Source organism: Acanthochromis polyacanthus, chromosome 13 (genome assembly GCF_021347895.1).
Source record: "Acanthochromis polyacanthus isolate Apoly-LR-REF ecotype Palm Island chromosome 13, KAUST_Apoly_ChrSc, whole genome shotgun sequence".
NCBI lineage: Eukaryota > Metazoa > Chordata > Actinopteri > Pomacentridae > Acanthochromis > Acanthochromis polyacanthus.
The window spans coordinates 40,348,094-40,367,030 of record NC_067125.1 but is presented as its reverse complement, the minus strand read 5'-3'; the positions used below and the strand labels follow the sequence as shown (position 1 = coordinate 40,367,030).

Here is an 18,937-nt window from a genome sequence, read left to right as displayed (position 1 = left end):
ACTTTTCATCACCTTTTTCTGCACAAGCGGGCTAAAAACACACCCGTCTCTCTCTCCACGCTGTTCGTGCACAGCTGTGTGTGTGTGTGTGTGTGTGTGTGTGTGTGTGTGTGTGTGTGTGTGTGTGTGTGTGTGTGTGTGTGTGTGTGTGTGTGTGTGTGTGTGTGTGTGTGTGTGTGTGTGTGTGATAAGACCCCAGGGTTAGTTTGGCCACCTGTCCATGTGTTAATAGGCTTTGTTCCATCACTCAAAGCATTTACAACTTAGTTCACCAGATTAAAGCAGTGTTTTGATTAAAGCGCTGATTATAACTTTGATTTGATGATTTTGTTTGATAAGCAGCCTGCCAAAAACAAAACGAAGATTTTAACACTTGTTTGGGTGGTTATCGCTCATATCATTTCCTCACCTAAGTGGGAGTAAAAGGTGTTTTTATACAGACATTCATTAGCTTGGAAAATCCAAACTGAATCTCCATGTAATCTCCTATCTCCATGTTAGGAGATACAGGAGAGTCAGTTTGGCATTGGGCGAACTGAATCGTGTTACCCTCCCAGGAAGGTTTGGTACGACCAATCATAGCACGGGAGGCGGAAGTTAATGCTGCGTCATCTTCAGCACCTGGATTACCCATAAAACACCTGCACACCTCCCATAACCAAACACAAACATTAACAAAGTTATTCCTAACACCGCTAATTGTTCGGAAGGAGTCTTTTGTTGCGTAGCCTTTTCAAAAATAAGTGTTGTACTTGAGAGTACCCCATGTATTCGCAGATTTTTGTGACAAAAATGGCAGTAATCGTTCACCACGACGCTTTCTCGGCTGCATGCCGTTGTTGTTTGGACTACATGGACTTCAAGGTCGATTTGTTTGTGCGTCACATCGTGTTACGCTGATTGGTTCTTTCTCGTTCAAGCTGCATTCGTTAGCCCCTCCTTTTTGAAATCGTCTCCTGTCATCACAATGCCAGACTGCCTTTATTTGTATTTATACTAATACATAAATAAAGTCAATCTGGATTTTCCAGGCAAGACATCCATGGCACTCTGGGGATAAACCCTGATGGCTTTTTCCTTTTAGGAAGACATTTGTAGATTTGAAGGATATCAGTTGCCCTGAAAACAAGAATAATTGGAATAATATCGTCCCATAACTTCACACTTAAGACTGTTTATGGTCGACGTTTTATGTTTGTGGCCAAGAACTTGGAAAACTAATCTTCAGTTTCCTTCAGCATCGTCTTTACTTTGTGTAGTGCTAGTAAACAAACGTTCAGCATGCTAGCACACAAAATTGGGACTGAACATGGTAAATATTGTATTGATTAACTGGCTGACTCTCAACATTTTAACATTGTTGTTGTACACCTTTTTTAGCATGCTAAATTTACGGTCCAGCTCAAAGCACAGCTGTCCTTAAGTAAAGCTTCGTGTTCGTGTTGCTGTAGTCTCCTGTTGTAGCGTTTGAGGTTTTGTGCAAATCAACTTCTAAATTAGTTGTGAGTGAGGAGGACATTTTGGGAAAATTGCGGATCGTGTTTTTTTTACTTTGGCAGCTGCGATAATTAGAGTTCTGCATTAAAAATGTGTTATAATCAAAATGTTAGTTTGCATGTAGACACTGATTAAATGAAGTGGAGAAAGCTGATGATAAATTGAACAAAGAAGAGCTGCGGAGAGGAATGAAAGGTGGGAGGCTGAGCAGTGCTAGAGGAAGGAATTAAAGCACAGAAGATGCAGTAGATTAATGGGGAATGCACTTTGAGATGTGTTCAGCAATCAGTTAATCAATTCCCCTGAGATGTTCTTTTGCTGTGAGACATAAATTTGAGTAATGAACCAGTGCTGACATATCACCACTCTGGTTGTTTTACACACCCACAAACACACATCCAGGATTTGTTCGTGTTTTGGGACATGAGTTTCAAGGAATTCACACACAAAACAGCTCAGGAAACAACTGCACCCACATGTTTGTGCTTGCATTCATTTGTCAGTGTCTTTAGGCGTTTTGGCGTCAGCGCTCCTGGACGGAGCTTTGAAATGCTTCCTTTGCCTAATTTGAAGTGTCACTTGGTGCCGTTTGGCATCACCACGGTACAGTGCATGCCCAGGAATCATGACACTGAAGCTATAATCGTGTAAAGGGTTTGTGTTTGTTACTTGTTAACTGGCCGTGAAGCACAAGCTAAGGATGGATCGGTTCAGATTAAAGTTGTAAATTTGGCTCTTTTTTTTTTTTTTTTTTAACAAGCCAGCTTACAAATTTATGTTTCTGCAGATGGCAGGATTGGTCAAATGTATTTCAGCAATCTGCATATGGTGAATGGGTGGGTGACGTGTTGTGTTTGGAGGACTTTCTACAAAATATTTGACACAGCAGAGCTTAATTTAAAATCCTACAGAACCGGCCTCATGGTTGCCCCCATACACCAGGTCCCATTACTCTGAGAAACTCAAGTAAAAATCACCCAAAGATACAAATATCACACAGCTCACACGCACCTTTGCTCTCTCTTCTTCTTCTTTTTTTTGTTCCTCAGCCGTTCTGCTTTGTGTTTGTGCGACACTCGTGGTTCCGGCTCATGTGTGTGACGGATCATGCTTACTCATGGCTTGGTGCAAAACTCAGCCTTTTTGTGCAATATTTTGTTCTCTGTCCCGTCGTTTTGCTCCCTGTCACTTGCCCGCTCACTGGGTGTGTTGTGCTGTTTCATCGGCTGTATTGATGTTTGCTTTGCTGCTTGTACTGGTTGTTCTGCACAGCACGTCGCATATGTATATACGAATTCATACTCATGCTTCACTCGCACTTGGACGTAGATTAGACGAATCATACAGGCTGCACATGCACAGAAATTGATGAAACAGCTTGCACTGGACACATAAAATCAATGGTGTAAGCACAAAGCAGACACAAGCGAAAGGTTTAAATGATTTTCATCCTCACTGTTCTATTCAGCACAGTTATTACATGTATTTATTGGCTACTAAAGACACAGTAGTTATCCCAAACACTCACTGAGACACAGTAAATCACTGCCTCCCCTGCTGCTATCACTAACCATTTGCTGTTGCACTGGTGCTTGCTTTTTTTGCTGTGTTTTTCTTTATTTTTTTCTTTATTTTTTTTTTCCTGTGTTCATTGTAATCATGACCTCTCGCTGTTTTAATTTCAGATTTGCATATCCACTTCCACTCCTTCCTCATTTGCATACAGCAAGAATGGCGAGCGGGCATCCCACAGACAAATTCAGTTTCATGTATCAACCAGACACGCACAAGAGGTACGGGGCACGCATGCACACACACTCGCACAAACACATACACAGTTTCACACGCCCACATTTCTCAATGACCAGGTAAGTTGAAGGAAAGGAGGTGCGCTTTGGAGAAAGACACCTTACGGGACATGAAGCAAAGATGTCACCTTCACCCCGACCATTTCCAGCACCACAGGTTATTATGGGCCACTCCTGTGCTCAGTCCTGCTGTAGAAACCCAGCTGATGGAGCTCGCCGTGCCTTTGATGGTGCAGTAGTGGAAATCAAGGCAGATGTGCAAATTTGGCTAACGATATTTAATGCCACACAGGAAACAAAACTATTATTTTTCAATGGATCCATGCGTACTTGTGCTTTCCTGTCAGTACTTGTGCCTTCTTTTTATTCCAACAGTCTGTGTTTTTAAGTACATGCTTATGTTGAGCCTACCTGAGGGTGAGGATTCACGGGGCTTGATTTTTTTGTTGCATGCTGGCAAAATCCTTCAGCTGGATGTCGCCTTAAGAATCTGAGTTTGGGATTAATGTGTGCGATGAGTGTGTGCGCGCGTGCTTGATAATCGTAACAATTTTCTTTCCAATTTACATGGCTTATGTCTCTCTTCTCCTCCATTTTTCTTCTGTCTTCTCCTAACCCTCTCTACCCTCTTCCACACTCTATTTCTTTTCTCTCTCTCTCTTAGTAAGAACAGGTTATCTTCAGCTATGAATCCAGTCTACAGCCCTGTTCAGCCTGGAACCCCGTATGGAAATCCCAAGAATATGGCCTTTACAGGTAAGAACGATATGCACACTCACAGTAATCGTCTTCTACACCAGCGCAAACATCGCTTTAGGGATGGCTGTGACACTTATGAGTTTTAAGACAGTAGAGACAGTTATGCTAACAGCCTCTTTGGTGCACCAACGGAACAGAATGAAAGTTGTCAGGAAGTGTCTGTTACTGTACTAAAGTCGGAGAGAAAACAGTTTTTTTTTCTGCAAACAGACTTAACCATCATTTTACTGGCAAAGTGGGTGTTTAATACTTCTTATGGTGCTGTTTTAGATTAAAACATGAAAACTGTGTTAGTAACATTATGGAAATATTATAGGCACCAGAGGAGAGTCAAGGCCACGTCCATTATTTTCAGTAATCAGTACAGTAGAGTCTGTTTCAGAAAGGAGAGAAACCTTTCTGTTTCCTCTATTATCTCGATCAGTGTAAGAGTTCTGCCATACAGGAGAATGTTTACGTAGGTAGCTTGTTCAATAAGAAACACTTAATACCTTAGAGTTGAGACTACAAAATTCAGGTTTTGGTACCCAGGTTGTGTAGATAAGACAGAGAAAGTTAAACAGAGGAAGGCAGGAAATAATAAAGACAAGGTGTTGACAGAGGTTAGGCACATCTTTTCTTGTCTCAAATGAATACGTCAATGTGCAGTGTAGACGCAGATACATATTAGACCTGTTACATCTGACTGTAGCACAACCTACAGCAGCCAAAGCTAGATATAGCAAAGGCTCAAGGCTACGGAACAGATCATCTGTGAGACTGTCTGCCAATAATAGCAAACAGTGAGAAGTGAGCAGCACTTCGCTCTCGTACATTCTTCACTCTGCTGCTTTTTCCGTCCTTTCCTCTTTCTTTGTCTCGCTCTGTCGAACCCGCAGCTTTTATCAGCCTGAGGTTTTTGTCAGGTCAAATTGGCTTTGTTTGCTCGATACGTAACTTGTGATGCACAAGAGTATGCGGTGTGTGTGTGTGTGTGTGTGCGGGCACGTGTCTGCATGCATCGCTAATGTTTCTGAATTTATCTCCTCCCACACCATATTGGCAGGTGTGTCTCGTCTGCCAAATTGGTGTATGTAAGACGCATTCAGCCGACTGTGTTATTGGTGCAGACATTTTTTTTAATGAGCGCCATCTGTGCACATCCTGCTTCAAACCAAATACTGTCCTACCTGTGTGTATGTGTGTGTTTGAGTTTTAGTGGGTGGGTTTGGGACACGGGAAGGGGGGGTGATCTTTGTTGTGTGTGTGTGTGTCTGAGGCCCTCGCTGCTCATTAAGTGATCGTTTCTCATATTTTCTGTCTCATCTGTGACGTCTCACAGGCTATCCAGGAGGGTATCCTGCCACGGCTCCCACCTATACACCCAACCTTTATCAAACAGGCAGTCCTGGGTATCCACCAGGTAAGCTCTAAAGCACTCGCGCACACACACACACACACACACACACACACACACACACACACACACACACACACACACACACACACACACACACACACAAACGGGATCATTTGATGTCTTTCTTTGTATTTAACAAGGTAATATCTTGGGAGAAATTGCTGTCACTTTACGCTAATTTTCGGAGTTAATTAGGGGGATGTTTTCTCATTTTCTAAGAAAAAAAAACAGAGATAATCACACCACCAAGACTGCATAGTGTGCATGGGATCCTTTGAAGTGTTGCACTGAAGATATCACACATGTATATGCAGATTCCACAGACAAATCATTATCACATGGAGCTACAAGATATATGGATTTATTCTGTCTGCTTTTAGTGAGTAGATAAAATGCAATGATAAAAAAAATGTGAATAGATTATACATAAAGAATGTTTAATACATAAAGTCAAATGTGCGTGCAGCGCCAAACGGCTACTGTGTTATTGTGCGGCTCCCACTGAGCAGTAAGCAACGCAATACATGAGCAACATTAATGCAAACATCTGGTCAAACCTGCCGTTACGGTAGTGGTACAGAGAGAAATTCACAAGGAAAACATGCCAGTGAGGAATTTCTCAACATGCTTTATAAACTCTGAGGAAAAGTTTCAGACTTTGGGTTCTTTGGGAAGAAAATCTCCGTTATGGATTTGAGGCCAAAGCTGATGACTGTTCCTCGTTCGGTGGTTGTGAATGCCGCCATTATGCTGAAATGATACTTAAAAACTGCAAGCTGAGTGTGTTTGAAAAACCCAAACAAGCTCTTAACAGCCTATAACTGTGCCACCGATTTATCTTGAATAATTTTCAGAAATGTGTTAATCTTCCTGATGAATAATCATGCAGTTTGCACTTTGAAAAGCAGTTGAGTAATGTGTTGGTGTGAAATGAAAGTCAGTGTTTAGGTTGGGGCTGGTCTCACACTTGATGTGTTGAATAAATTACACAGTGATGAAATTTTAATTTCATGTCAAGAGGATCCATTACTGCTACCGCTCCGTATCGCTGCGTGGTCATACGTTGAATCCATGTGTTTATTATGCACACTTAACCTAAAGCAAATATTGTTTCCCTACATATTTAATAATTGTCTGAGTCCTGTGTGATTACAGTTTTGTTTTAAATCAAACACTGCTGATAAAATTGGAGTAATGCTGCGATTGCTCATGCAGTCAGAACGTTGTTTAGAGCTCCGCACAGGCTCTAGTGCTTTCAAGGCAATATGGATTAAGTGGTGATATCAGCCTAAAGGGCAATAATGGTGAGTGAGTGGGAAGCAAGCCAGTAACAGCTGCCAGTGGCTATATAGCAGCAGATATGTTCTCTGCTGGGGTCCAGGTCTGGTCCCCACAGCAGATGGGAGTACAGTTGTCTCAGTGCTCTCCATATATGCTGTCTGTATAGACGTATGTAGTTCAGATTGGGTAAATGCTTTCTAAATTGTCCATGAATGTGGCTATTTGAGGATATACAGAATCATTGGACAGCTTGGAATAAACACTCCATGATGATCTTTGACCATTCTTTATGTAATTTTTACTCTATAAATACTCCTAAAGCCGCTCTGAAATGGATATTTTATGATGTTATTTGAAAGCGTGACTATTACTGTCCAGTACACTGCAAATATGAAATGCTGAATCTTGTGATCATTGGTGCTACAATAAATGAATTGTAAAGCAACACAATGAGAGGAGGAAGAAAGCCAAAGGAGTCTGACTCAATAATGAACAATTTACACAACAGCTTAATATAATATATATCCTTCGATCAAACTAGCAAACACTGAATAAAGCATATAATTAAATGTGATTCAGCAATATGAAGGAGAAAAAAGAACTACATAAGAGAATGGTCAATGCTAAAGTAGTGTTATTATTTTTGTACCGTCAACAAGATGTTTTTTCTTAATTGATACTTTGAAGCCATGCATTATTGACTTCAAAGACAGTTCTGAGATGTTACAGAGAGGAAGGCTGTTATGTTTTATATCAGTAATAAAAACTAGCATAAAATCCTTCAAAGCCTTTAGAAAACCGGTGAATACTTCAAAATGAATGACGAATCTTTTAGAAAATATTCATGTGGCTTTGAAAAGTATTAATTGCATTTCCTTAGCAGGTGGACAAACGGCTACTTTAATTGCTTCCTATTCTTTTGAATTTTGAGCACCTCACCAAGGCAGGAGGGGGTTGGAGGTTTCATGTGTGCCGCTTTTGAAGCCTCCTCCACTCGTCCCCTCCCAGCATTTGGTTTTATCTTTTGGAAGTCTAACAAAATATCAGGTATGCTTTGGCAAAGCTCGCCCCGCTTTGTTCCAGCTGAAACCTGAACCTCATTATTGAAGCTGTTGCTGTTTGACTGCAAATTTCTTTCTGCACACGCAACAGTGCATAATGTAGGAAGAAATTAAAATGTTTTGGATTTAGTATCCCAAACAAGGGAAAAAAAAAAACAAAAAACACCAGACAAGCCAGCTATGGTCCGATTAGAAACCTGTCTTGGTCATTATTTCTGAAGACCATTGAAAAGACAAACTGTTTAGTATCAGCAGGGCCTTTGTGTGATCGTCTCACACCATTGTCCTTTAATGCCCTGCATGCATGTTAGAGGAAAGAATGAGTGTGAGAGTATGAACGCACACACAGACTTTTAGACACAGAGCAGCTCCAGCATCTCTTTGTTCCCTTGTCCTTGTGTGAGAAAAGCGCTTTCATAAGCTCCACAGCAGCAAACTAGCTAGTAGCATGTTTGACCTTCAGGCTCCTCCAGGTGGCTGTTGAGAGGTACTGCACCCCAGAGAGCAGAGCACACATGAATGCAGCGGTCTGGACCAGATGCCTTTATTGTCCCCGACCTCATGCTGTACAAGCAGTGACGTAGTGTCAGTTAAGGGAGGATATCGTGTAGTATTGTATGTTTAAGCCCTGCTGTGGTTAGTGATTCGTGCTTTACTAAACATAATCCATGAAAAACTACATTTATGGTGTATACATAGACTACACAGCCAATATGCTCTGTTTAGTCTACAGTCAAGAATGCTACCTTCAGAGCTCATGCTACAGCTGACTAAACGAGGCATTTTAAGGTACACAGATCCTTGGCTGTATCTACATCCCATCAAAAAAAACAGCACCAGCCACCATCTGGTGGATTATATAGGAAATGCAAATAATAAAACGTGGGGACCAGTGTAAAATTAGAATGACTCGACTCATTTGGGTGGTGTTGACTGCACGCAGTCCTTATGCTCTTTAGGGCTCACTTACATGAGCGTAGAATTCTTCATAAAACTAGTTAGATGATGGCTTTTGTCAGTATGACATCTAAGTGATGATCAGTCCAGAGCAATTTCAGACTGTAGTGCCGTGATGGATTGTCGTAGCTTAAAGCAGCTAGAATAGCTTTCTTTTAGCAACTGCTGATCACATGTCTGCTGGTGCATGAGAGAAGCTGTTTGTAGTGACAAAGTCAAAGATAATTATCACCTGACTCTGCAGTTCCCCTCAGCTCCCCAGAGTGTTTCAGTGTCTTAATGCTCATTGTTTTGGCTTTACCATCTGCACTTCTAATGTTTTAGCTCCCTCTCCTCTCATCAGCGTTGTTTTAAGACGCAGCAGGTAATTGTTTTATGTGAGCAAAAGAAGCCCTCTATAATCTGTGCTTGTCAGTTTTCAAATGGCAGTTGTCAATTTGGTATTAGTTAAACATTTAGCAGCTAAATTAGAAACTGAGGAGTAAAACGAGGGGCATTGTAAGAGAGAGACTCTCCGCTTAAAGCATCCTGAACAAATATCTGTGGGAGAATTCTATAATGTAAAGAATGGCGGTTGTGAGACTAATGTCCCTCTAACCAAAAAGCTGCTTTGAAACAAGTGAACTGGCAAATTTTCAGCTGATCATGTTGTTACTCTGATGCGAGAAGTGTAACCTGTGGAGGAAAATGCTTTTTAAACCTTATTTTATGGCAAAGTCACCAAACTTTCTAAGGAGATTTTTTTCAGATTTGCCTCTACACATGCAGCTTTTACATCCAGGTGACCACCGATGTTGGAGTTGTGGCTCTCGTTTATTCCTCTAGAAAGGGGGCGGCTCTTGTTGGCCTGTAACGACTTCCTACAGCCTTTAGCAAGATGGCTGTTGAGTGGTGAGATGGAGCTAAAAGAAGCATGAACATAGCTTAAAATATATGCTAACGCTGCATTGTATTTGCTCGATATACACATGAGCAGCTGTTTGCCAACGAAAGGGCTGGCCCGAATAGTGGTTTCTGGCCTCCGAATATTCGGGCCCTATTAAAGACGAATATCCGGATATTCGTCTTTAATATTTGGCGGCGCGGCGGCGGAGACGGCCCGAATAGTCTGGTCTCCTGGGTCCACATTTTGCCCTCGTTTAGTCTTTAGTTAAACTGAAGAATTCCCAAACAGCGGTCTTCAGCATCTTGTCTTGTGTTTATGCAACGAAGTGAAGCGTGGTTTCAGAGTCGGCAGCCACCCGGACATTCAGGTGGTGTTTGCAAACACGAATGGAGGAGCCGAAATGAGCCGAAGAACACGGCGGGATGAGCCGAAGTGAGCCGAAGGCGCAGGGAAGAGACGAGCTCCGAATATTTTCGTCTGGGGGGAGGAGGGGGTGATCACATAGACATAAGTGTATATGTTTATGTGATCACAGGAAAAGATGGGCCGATGTGGGCCGAAGGCGGAGGGAAGACAGTAACGCGGCATATTCTTTCCGCCCGGTGACGTCCGACGGAGGGGTGGGGGGGGAATATTCGGATACCAAATTAATATCCGGATAGCGCCGTAGCGAACAAATATTTGGATATTCGGGATATTCGGGTCCGGCACTAGAAATACCCCACATTGACTCAAAAAAAGTGCCTGTGTTATATTTACAATTTGTTATACGGCCACCAAAGAGCCTGGAAACAAGTTAAAGAAAACAGCAAGACCTTTACCAATTCATAAGAGTAACTGCCTTAATGTGTAATTCTGCTTTCTCTTTCCTCCCCCCCCATGTCTTTTCTTCTGTTGTTAGGATATACTGCAGCAGGAACCCCATACAAAGTGCCCCCCACTCAGTCAAATGGAGCACCCCCTCCTTACACCCCAACCCCGACCCCGTACCCGACAGCTATGTACCCCATCCGCAGTGCCTACCCTCAGCAGAACATATACGCACAGGTAAGGATATTAAAAGTGACAGCATCACCTTGGAGAGACATTTGGTACTCGTCTGCTGCCGCAAAATGTTGATCACTTCTGTTGTTGCACCTGTTTTCTGCCAGCACCGTTTAGTCACATTAGTAAATACATTTGTGTTGCCGGTCGGTTTATGTCATTTTACTGTGTATTAAAAACAATTAGATGAAACCGTTTCACCGATGTGACGCCAAATGGTCTGTCATCTGTGCAACCGTCTTTGTCTTGGGTTTCGTCTTTGAACAAATGTTCGTGAACGAGGGGAAAGCGAACACCCATTTTTCCGCTTTGTGTCAGATAGCTTCTGTTGTGCAGAATTTGTCTTTCAAATGACATTAGATTTCTAATGACTGCAGGGCTGCTGCTTTGATGAAGAATTTGTCACAGTGTTTAGCCTGAAGACAGGAGGAATGAAAAGAGACTTGTATGCTCAGGAATCCATCGTACTATTAAAAACAAGACACAGTCAGTCTTCTGTTAACTGCAAACACTGTTAGTAGCTTGGTGTTATTTCTTCATGTGATTAATCCCAGAGGATCAGGTTTGTCAGTAATCGTTGGACCTAGGAGCCCCCAAAGTGTAAATTAAAGTCAAAATGAAGAGTTACGGGTACATGTTAAAAGCAGTTTATTGGTTTGAAGTGCAGTTACACCTCATGAGAAAACAACAGCACAATCATTTTGTTCTTTTGTAATGTGGTGAAAAGTGAAGTGGAAGGAGGAGAGATTTAAAACGCCAAACAGATAAGATGCCCATCTCCAAAGTCTTGTTGATCTGCTGAGTGTTCTCTCTCTGCTTTTTTTGTTTTCCAGGGAGCCTACTATACCCAACCAGTGTATGCGGCTCAGCCACATGTGATCCATCACACCACCGTGGTGCAGCCGAACAGCATCCCCTCCACAGCCCTCTACCCAGCCCCTGTCCCCGTCCCTACTCCTCGCAACAACGGCATGGCTGCCATGGGGATGGTAGCTGGGACAACCATGGCCATGAGTGCAGGTAGGATGACACGAACTCCAGATATTCATTTCAGTTTTCAGAAATGACATGTTGGACTACAACTGACGTCTCGAATGTGCTCTTTTGATGGTAATGCAGGATTTTTATGCCATTTATTCATGCCTGAGGTACTTGTTGTTATGAGAAGGGGATTTAAACTGTGGAGCTTGTGATGGGCAGTTTTAGCCATCTGTTGAGGTGTTACACCCAAACAACAGATCTTCCATTCACTGTGTTATTAACTTTGTGTAGGGACTCTGCTGACAACGCCCCAGCACACCCCGATCGGAGCACACCCAGTTACTGTGCCAACCTACCGGCCCCAAGGGACACCTGGGTACAGCTACGTACCGCCTCACTGGTAGAGCCCACCCATCATGTGAGTGTCTGCCCTCTCCCTCTTTGCTTCCTCCACTCTGACATGTTCTTGCCTACTACAACTCTCTCTCCTCCGTCTGCTTCCTCCTCCCCTCCCTCTCCTTTTCATTCCTCTTTTTGTTCTCCCGTTGCCTCTCTTGTCTTGAACAAACTGTGCTGCCTCGCATTTCTTTTCGCTCTTTTCCTCAGAGGTCTGAGGCAGCCTTAAATCAATCTCCAATGTGTTCCTCTGCTCTTCTTTCCCACCAGATCTGGAGTCCACCATCGTATGCAACTGCTCAAATCTTACACGGGCTCCCGTTGGTAACCATGGGAACTCAGCACCTGTCTGCAAGAACAAAACTAAAGTGCAACAGCCACTTTACTATTATTGTTAATGTTATTATGCGACATTCTCTAACGTTTTTACAAAAGCTGCTTTTATTTTTTATTTTTTTTCTCTGTTGATTTGCCAACCAGTCATTACCTTATTTTGTATGGTTATTTTAGTTCTTCATTTTCTTTTGCTGTGTCTGTCATTGGAACTCCAGAAGGACTCTTGACCAATCACGGGTGTCGGTCGCTCCTGTTCTGTGTTGTGCTGGTGTGCGTGGTCCCGCCTGCTGCTGCTCAGTTGGCTGGAAAATATTGGGCACTTATTCTTCACCATCATCTCCATCAGTCACTACAAAGACTTATTGACTTACGCTGCCAAATTTTCTAACGACTAGATATCAGCACAGGGTTTTAACATAATTAGGATTTTTGTTTTTCGTGTTGTTGTAAGTTTTCTAAATGTTTCCTTTAACCACATTCGGCTGAATTACTTTAACTTTACCAGTAGAGCTTCGTTCTTCCTTCCTCTTCATCTTTTTTTTAATCGATTTGTTTCATTTTCACTTCAGTCTCGGTCGTCTTCCAGCGCTTAGCTGTCTGTCCGGCAGTAGTCAGTCCCTGTTGTTACGTCTCCATGCGAGTGCTATGTCAGTGCTGTGAGCGCTCACTCGCCATCACCCGTCGTACTCCCACATTGTCCGCATTAACATTGTACCTAGTACACTAAAAACACATCACCTACTTCATGCTACATACTATGCAGGCTAGTATGTTGTAACACTATCGAAAACTTAACCTAGCTAGAGAACATTTCGGGGTTGTTTGGGTCATGTCAGCTTTTTTATGTGGTTAGCGTAGGTCAGTGCATTTAGAAACATGTAAAAATCTTTATACTAACCGTGTCGACAGCATGGGTGGTCACGCACACTTTCTCACTCGTATACACACACACACACACACACACACACACACACACACACACACACACACACACACACACACACACACACACACACACACACACACACACAACGCACACAGGGGCTCCTGTGGTGTGTTGGAAAACACACTATCACTTAGTGGCACTTACTGTACAGTACTTCCAGTTATGTAGTTAACTGATCTACACACACGTACACAAACAAACACACACAGACACACACACAGGACATGGATTTCTGGGGGTGTGCATGGCAGACACAGCCAGCAGAGAAGGAGTTTAAAGGGATTGCGTTGGCAGCAGGAGAGGAGAGCAGAGAGGGACGAGGAGAGCAGACAGCAAGTAAGGAGGAGGAGATGGCATATTCACAGTCTGTCATTTCACCTCAAGGTACAAGACATTTGTGACGGCTCACCTGCAAGAGGCTGCACAAACAGACAGCGATTTTTGCACTGTACGTGTTGTACGTTGACTTTTCTCGCTGTGATTATCGTCTCCTCCTCTGTCCTTTTTCCAGGAGAGGACTGATAACCAAACACCCCATCAATGAGAAACCAAGAAAATTGAGTTTTCAGTTAATAATGGACCAGTCAAACACATAAATGTGCTAATGAATGGCTAGGATTCAGACTAGTCCATTTCTTTAGATGTTCTGCACATTACAACTTTCTGATGATGCGAGTGTGTTTTCCTTTTAGCGTTATGTTTCCATATGCAAATGCATTTAAATTCACAGCGTGATGATCCACATAGATCAAGCTCATTCTGAGTCTTTGTTTATTGGTCCTCGGCTGAAGAAAATGGGGGTATGGGGTGGTAGCTAGAGAGTGGTGGTGGGATTTAATATTTAGGTGAGGCCTGTGGCATTTTTCAGGATTTACAAAAAACAAAACAAACAAAAAACAAAAACAAAACAAGACCGAAATCACAACTTCAAGATCTGTAGAGTACAGATTGGCATAACAAAAGCATTTACTGCGCGGGTATGTGGCTGAAGTGGTTTGATATTGCAATAAAATAAGAGGGAATGCCTCCAACTGTTAAAATACGGTCATTATTTTATCAGCGTTTTGGATTGATTTTTTTTTTAAAACAATAGCTTATTGTTGTAATCTCTAAATATGGATTCAAGGCTCTGTATGCAGCCTCCATTCAATAATTATTACTGCTAAGAAAAGTAGAACATATCAAAATTTTGGGTATTGAATAACATTGTGAGGAAATATTGCACAACGTAAGATAAAAAAAAGAAACTTGACTATACTACTATAATTTAATGCTAAGTAACAGGTACCTAGGCTTTGTAGTGCAAGACGGAGGAAAAAGCAATTTATATCATAATTAAAATAAAACAATAAGGTCGAGTGTTTGAGGTATTCTTAGTCCAGATGTTTGTACACTAGTAGGTTAATTCTCAAGAAAATATTGCATAATGCCGCTGTCGGATGAAAACCGCCTATATTTTAACCCTATTTTTAAATGACTCTTGTATTTTAGACAATATCAAGCTGTTGTTATTGGCTTAGGAGTCAGGAAGTGTTCCCACCACGTAAGGATCTTGTATATGTACATTTAAGCCAGTAAAACTGAAAAAAATACACAAACTGGATTTTCTTGCGACAGCAGTAATGTTACTCTACATTAAGATTTATTTAACCAACCACTACTTTTGTCAGTATTTTTCAATTAAACCTTTTTTTTTCTCTCTCTTCTCTCCCTCTGGTCAATTGAGCATATTGGGTATGCATAATATTCAGGTGTATTTCACTATAGCATTGGATTTCTAAGTTAAAAAAAAAAAACATGCAGTATATTTATACAGCAAGTGGTACAGTAATGTATTTCTAGCTAAGCATGGTTGCATCAGTGTGGCAGCTACTGTTTGTGCTTTTAGGATTTTTTTTCTTACCTCTTCTGCATCTCTGTCCTCTACATATCTGTCACTAAGGGGGAGGAGTTAACACAAGGTCTGTAAATACATACAGTTAGGACTTGTGGAATTTACCGTCACCCAATTCCCACGTTTTTATGATTATCGCCTGAATTTGCAGATGTCGAGGGAGGTAGAGGATGAACGACAGAACCGAAATGGATGCTATTTTTTTTTTCCCTTGACTGAAAAAGGCTACCGTGATGCCTTTGGCAGCCATCTTCCATGTCCATTTCTGTCCTGTAGGTGCAAAGATGTAATGAATGATGTCTTGGAAAAACCCTCACCTCCACGCCCTTTGCTCTGTGCCATATTTCACCAATTGTCGTTCGGTAAATATTAGTTTCTTCTCCTAATTAACTGGTGAATTCTGAGTCCTTGTTATGTCGAGCTTCCTGTGAATCTGTGTTTTCCTATTGCTGTCCTGTTTCTCACGTTGTTGATGCATATTGCCTGTCGGACTTTTATCTTACTGTATCCTCTGTGTTTATCCTATGTTCACTTTGTGCCCTTTGGAAGCCGTTTTGCATCCCTTCCAACATTTACATTTATCGCATTCAGGGATGCAAAAGGATGTCCAGTCATATTGTACTGTTTCCTCCCTTTTCCACTCTTATCGGTTGTTTTAACTCTCACACAGAATGGTGGGTTTTTTTTTTCCTTTTTGTGTTTTCAGTCCAACCTTTGCATCCCTCACCACCCCGTCTACGCAGCAGTCATATTGAACTATATGATAGTCATTAAATTGGTGTTACAGTGATCTACTGTACTTTATATTCCACCAAACCTTTTTTTAAACACTAGATGTCGCCAGTGACAAAGTCTGGGAGTGGCATCGCTGTGCTTCAAGGCTTTGAGCCGACATGATAAGTTAGTTCTTTTTTTCGTGTCACTCAACCATAATTGCAATTTGGACGTCGCATTTTGAGCACTGAGGTATTTGGGAGTCAGAATTTTCCAAATTAATGTCATTTTATTCCGACATTTTCAGAAATGTCATTTTCAGCAACAAAAACAAGACTCCACATGAGGTCTGAGTTGTTGTTTTTAGAGGAGTTCTCTGGGCTGGGGACCAACGCTCTTCAACTGTAATTCTGTTTTAACAGAGAGGCAGACTCAGAGCATTTGAGATAGCTGAAAGTAAAAACAAGTCCTACAGAGCAGGTTTGTTTTCCAGGGTGGTGAAACTGCTTCCTCATTTCACTCCATTCCTTGCCTCTCATTTATTGTAATTTGCACTTCAGTGAAAACGGACAGTCGAACACTTCGATGTGTTCGGGGGGGAGAGGAAGAGAGGGAGGGGTGGTGTGCAAAGCTGTCTTAATCATGAGTCTTTACTTTTACTCTTCATCACTTTGTCCGTAACTTTTCCAAACCTTCATGAGGATTTTTTTTGTTTTCTGTTTCCCAGTGTAACTCAATTTTGAGCCTTTTCACTTTGACAGTGAAAATGTGACCAAGAGCATTCATAACACCTCTCTTCCTCTCCTTCCATTTTTCCCTCTCCCCCGTCTTCTTTTTTGCCTTGCAGTTGCAAAGTCTTAGTTTTTCATGAGTATAAATTAAAACACTACTATCACAGCGTATAGTAGGCTCTTAAATGTCTTTGATGTTCTGCTGCAGCTTTTTTTTTTTTTTTTTTTTCCCAATTCGTCAGATATCTCTTAGTTTAATTTGACACTAAATGTGATGCAAAAAGTGGAAATTCCTTGTCTTCCAAAAAAATTACATACTCGCATCCCTCCCGGGTGGAGTATTAGGAACAACCCCATCTTTGGAAGTTTTCGTTTGGTACCCAGTTTGCACATGCTATGGTATATCTGTTACCGTAAGGTTGTGTTCGAAACTGAAGCCCAACGTCTGTTCAGCGTTGAGAGAAGTGAATTGTATGTTAGCTATTTGGTCCGGAGTGAAGGACCTGCGTCAGGCTTGTGATATGAAGTGTAAATCTGTTTTTAATTTTTTTTTTTCTGTTTTATTTTCGTTGTTGTTGAGGGTTTTTTTAAAGATCAGTTAGTGATCTTAGTACTATAACTAAGCCAAGTTTGTAATTGTATATTTACTGTAAAATGTAGAACATTGAATAACTATTAAAATTTTCCTATAAAAGGAAGATTGTCTTGTGTGGCCTTATTTCAGAATTTAACGATGTGTCCTTTTTGGGTAAATAGGAAACACTGAACAGTTGCTCTCTGGGATTTGAGTTGTGCAGAGGAAAAATATGTATCTGCATGCGGTGCGCAGATTGATGGAAAATGTGGGCGACATTTTCTATCGAGTTCTTTTCAACCTAAAGTGGCAGCACAACAGTGTAAGTCAGATCTCAAACATTAACACAGAGCTCCTTACAGACTGAAGGAGTGACTCTTTTAAGCCTGGACAGTAAAAAATATCTGAATAACTAAATTTGTTATATCAACGTGAAATTCTGCCCTGAAACAGAATCTGTATAGTGTACATCTAAATATGTGCTGCTTGGTTCTCACTTCTGTGGTGCAACTTGTGTGGTCACAGCGTGATGCAAACACAAATTTAATGTACAAATTATGCTAATGGAGGGTTCTTGTTTAAGTAATAGGGCATCATATATTCTGTTTTAAAGTGAGCTTTAAGGTCCCAGAGGCATTGCAATCTGTTTCTCTGTGTTCCTTTTCAAGGACAGGAGGGTCTGTGCACACTGGAGTACTATGAACAGACAGAAGAAAGCGGACGCACCACTTCCTTTGTGGCTAATAAAGACTGATAGCCAAACAGCCCTTGACTCTTTCACTTCTCTTTGGACCAAGCAGCAGACATCCGACTGGCTTGAGCAACACCAACTGTACCACTTCTACAGAGCAAACGCTGACACGCCTCCTTAGTGCACAATGCCCCACCAAACACACACAGCCTCATATCTTTATACGTCTGTACGGTGATCATGATTTATGTGAGTGGAGAGCAGCTAGAAGATCCTCGGTGGATATTTTGAAATGTATTTTCTATTTGGCTAGGTAACTTGAACTATAAGTATAGTGTTGGTTTGGTGCTTTAAATGACTGTCATCTTTCCCCATAGTCCTCTCATGAGTGACTTTATCAGTCAAGCAAACTTTCCTTTTCATACAAGAAATGTATCTACAGTTTTAAAAACAAATGATTCCAAAATAAGTTTCAAACAAAAAAAATAAGCTTTTCATTTTTATGCACTGGAAAGCAATTGCAATTTTTTAGTGGTTTTCCTTTTCATTGTACAACTTTTTCTGTGTTTTTGAAGTGCACAGTAAAAGTACAAAATATGCAGAATTTAAAGTTTATTGTAAAGTAACCGTAAAATCCTGGATGGATCCAGGAATTTTTTGAAGGTCGAAGGACAATTGAGAAATGGCCACCTGGCGGCCAGGCAGCCTGGATCCAGACGGTGATTCGGATCACCTCCCAAATCTAATTTATTCTTACTCGTGCTCTTCCGGACATCCTGTAAAAATTTGGTGAAAATCCGTCCATGACTTTTTGAGTTATGCTGTTGACAGACAGACAGACACACACACACACACACACACACACAGATGGACAGACAGACAAACGGGATGGCGGAGGTATGCGCTCTCCGAGTGCTTTTCTAGTTGTAATTGTAAAGAATGGATGTTGCTTTTTCTCATCATCTGCTGGGATCTTGCTGGA

The 18,937-nt window shown here is 41.5% G+C and overlaps 1 protein-coding gene across 4 annotated transcripts in view; it reads left to right on the top strand.

Moving 5' to 3' along the window:
- Nucleotides 1-17,388, top strand: part of fam168a (family with sequence similarity 168 member A) — a 32,117-nt gene extending 14,729 nt beyond the window's left edge. For 2 of the 4 annotated variants that reach the window (XM_022195904.2, XM_051957527.1), the window contains exons 2-8: nt 3,183-3,290; nt 3,970-4,061; nt 5,386-5,466; nt 10,550-10,695; nt 11,526-11,712; nt 11,965-12,091; nt 12,340-17,388. In XM_022195904.2, the coding sequence (XP_022051596.1) occupies nt 3,229-3,290; nt 3,970-4,061; nt 5,386-5,466; nt 10,550-10,695; nt 11,526-11,712; nt 11,965-12,077 (681 nt within the window). In that variant the 5' untranslated portion in view covers nt 3,183-3,228 and the 3' untranslated portion in view covers nt 12,078-12,091; nt 12,340-17,388. The remainder of the gene's footprint in view (nt 1-3,182; nt 3,291-3,969; nt 4,062-5,385; nt 5,467-10,549; nt 10,696-11,525; nt 11,713-11,964; nt 12,092-12,339) is intronic. The other 2 variants (XM_022195905.2, XM_022195906.2) reach the window with 1 other exon arrangement.
- The last annotated feature ends 1,549 nt before the right edge of the window (nt 17,389-18,937 follow it).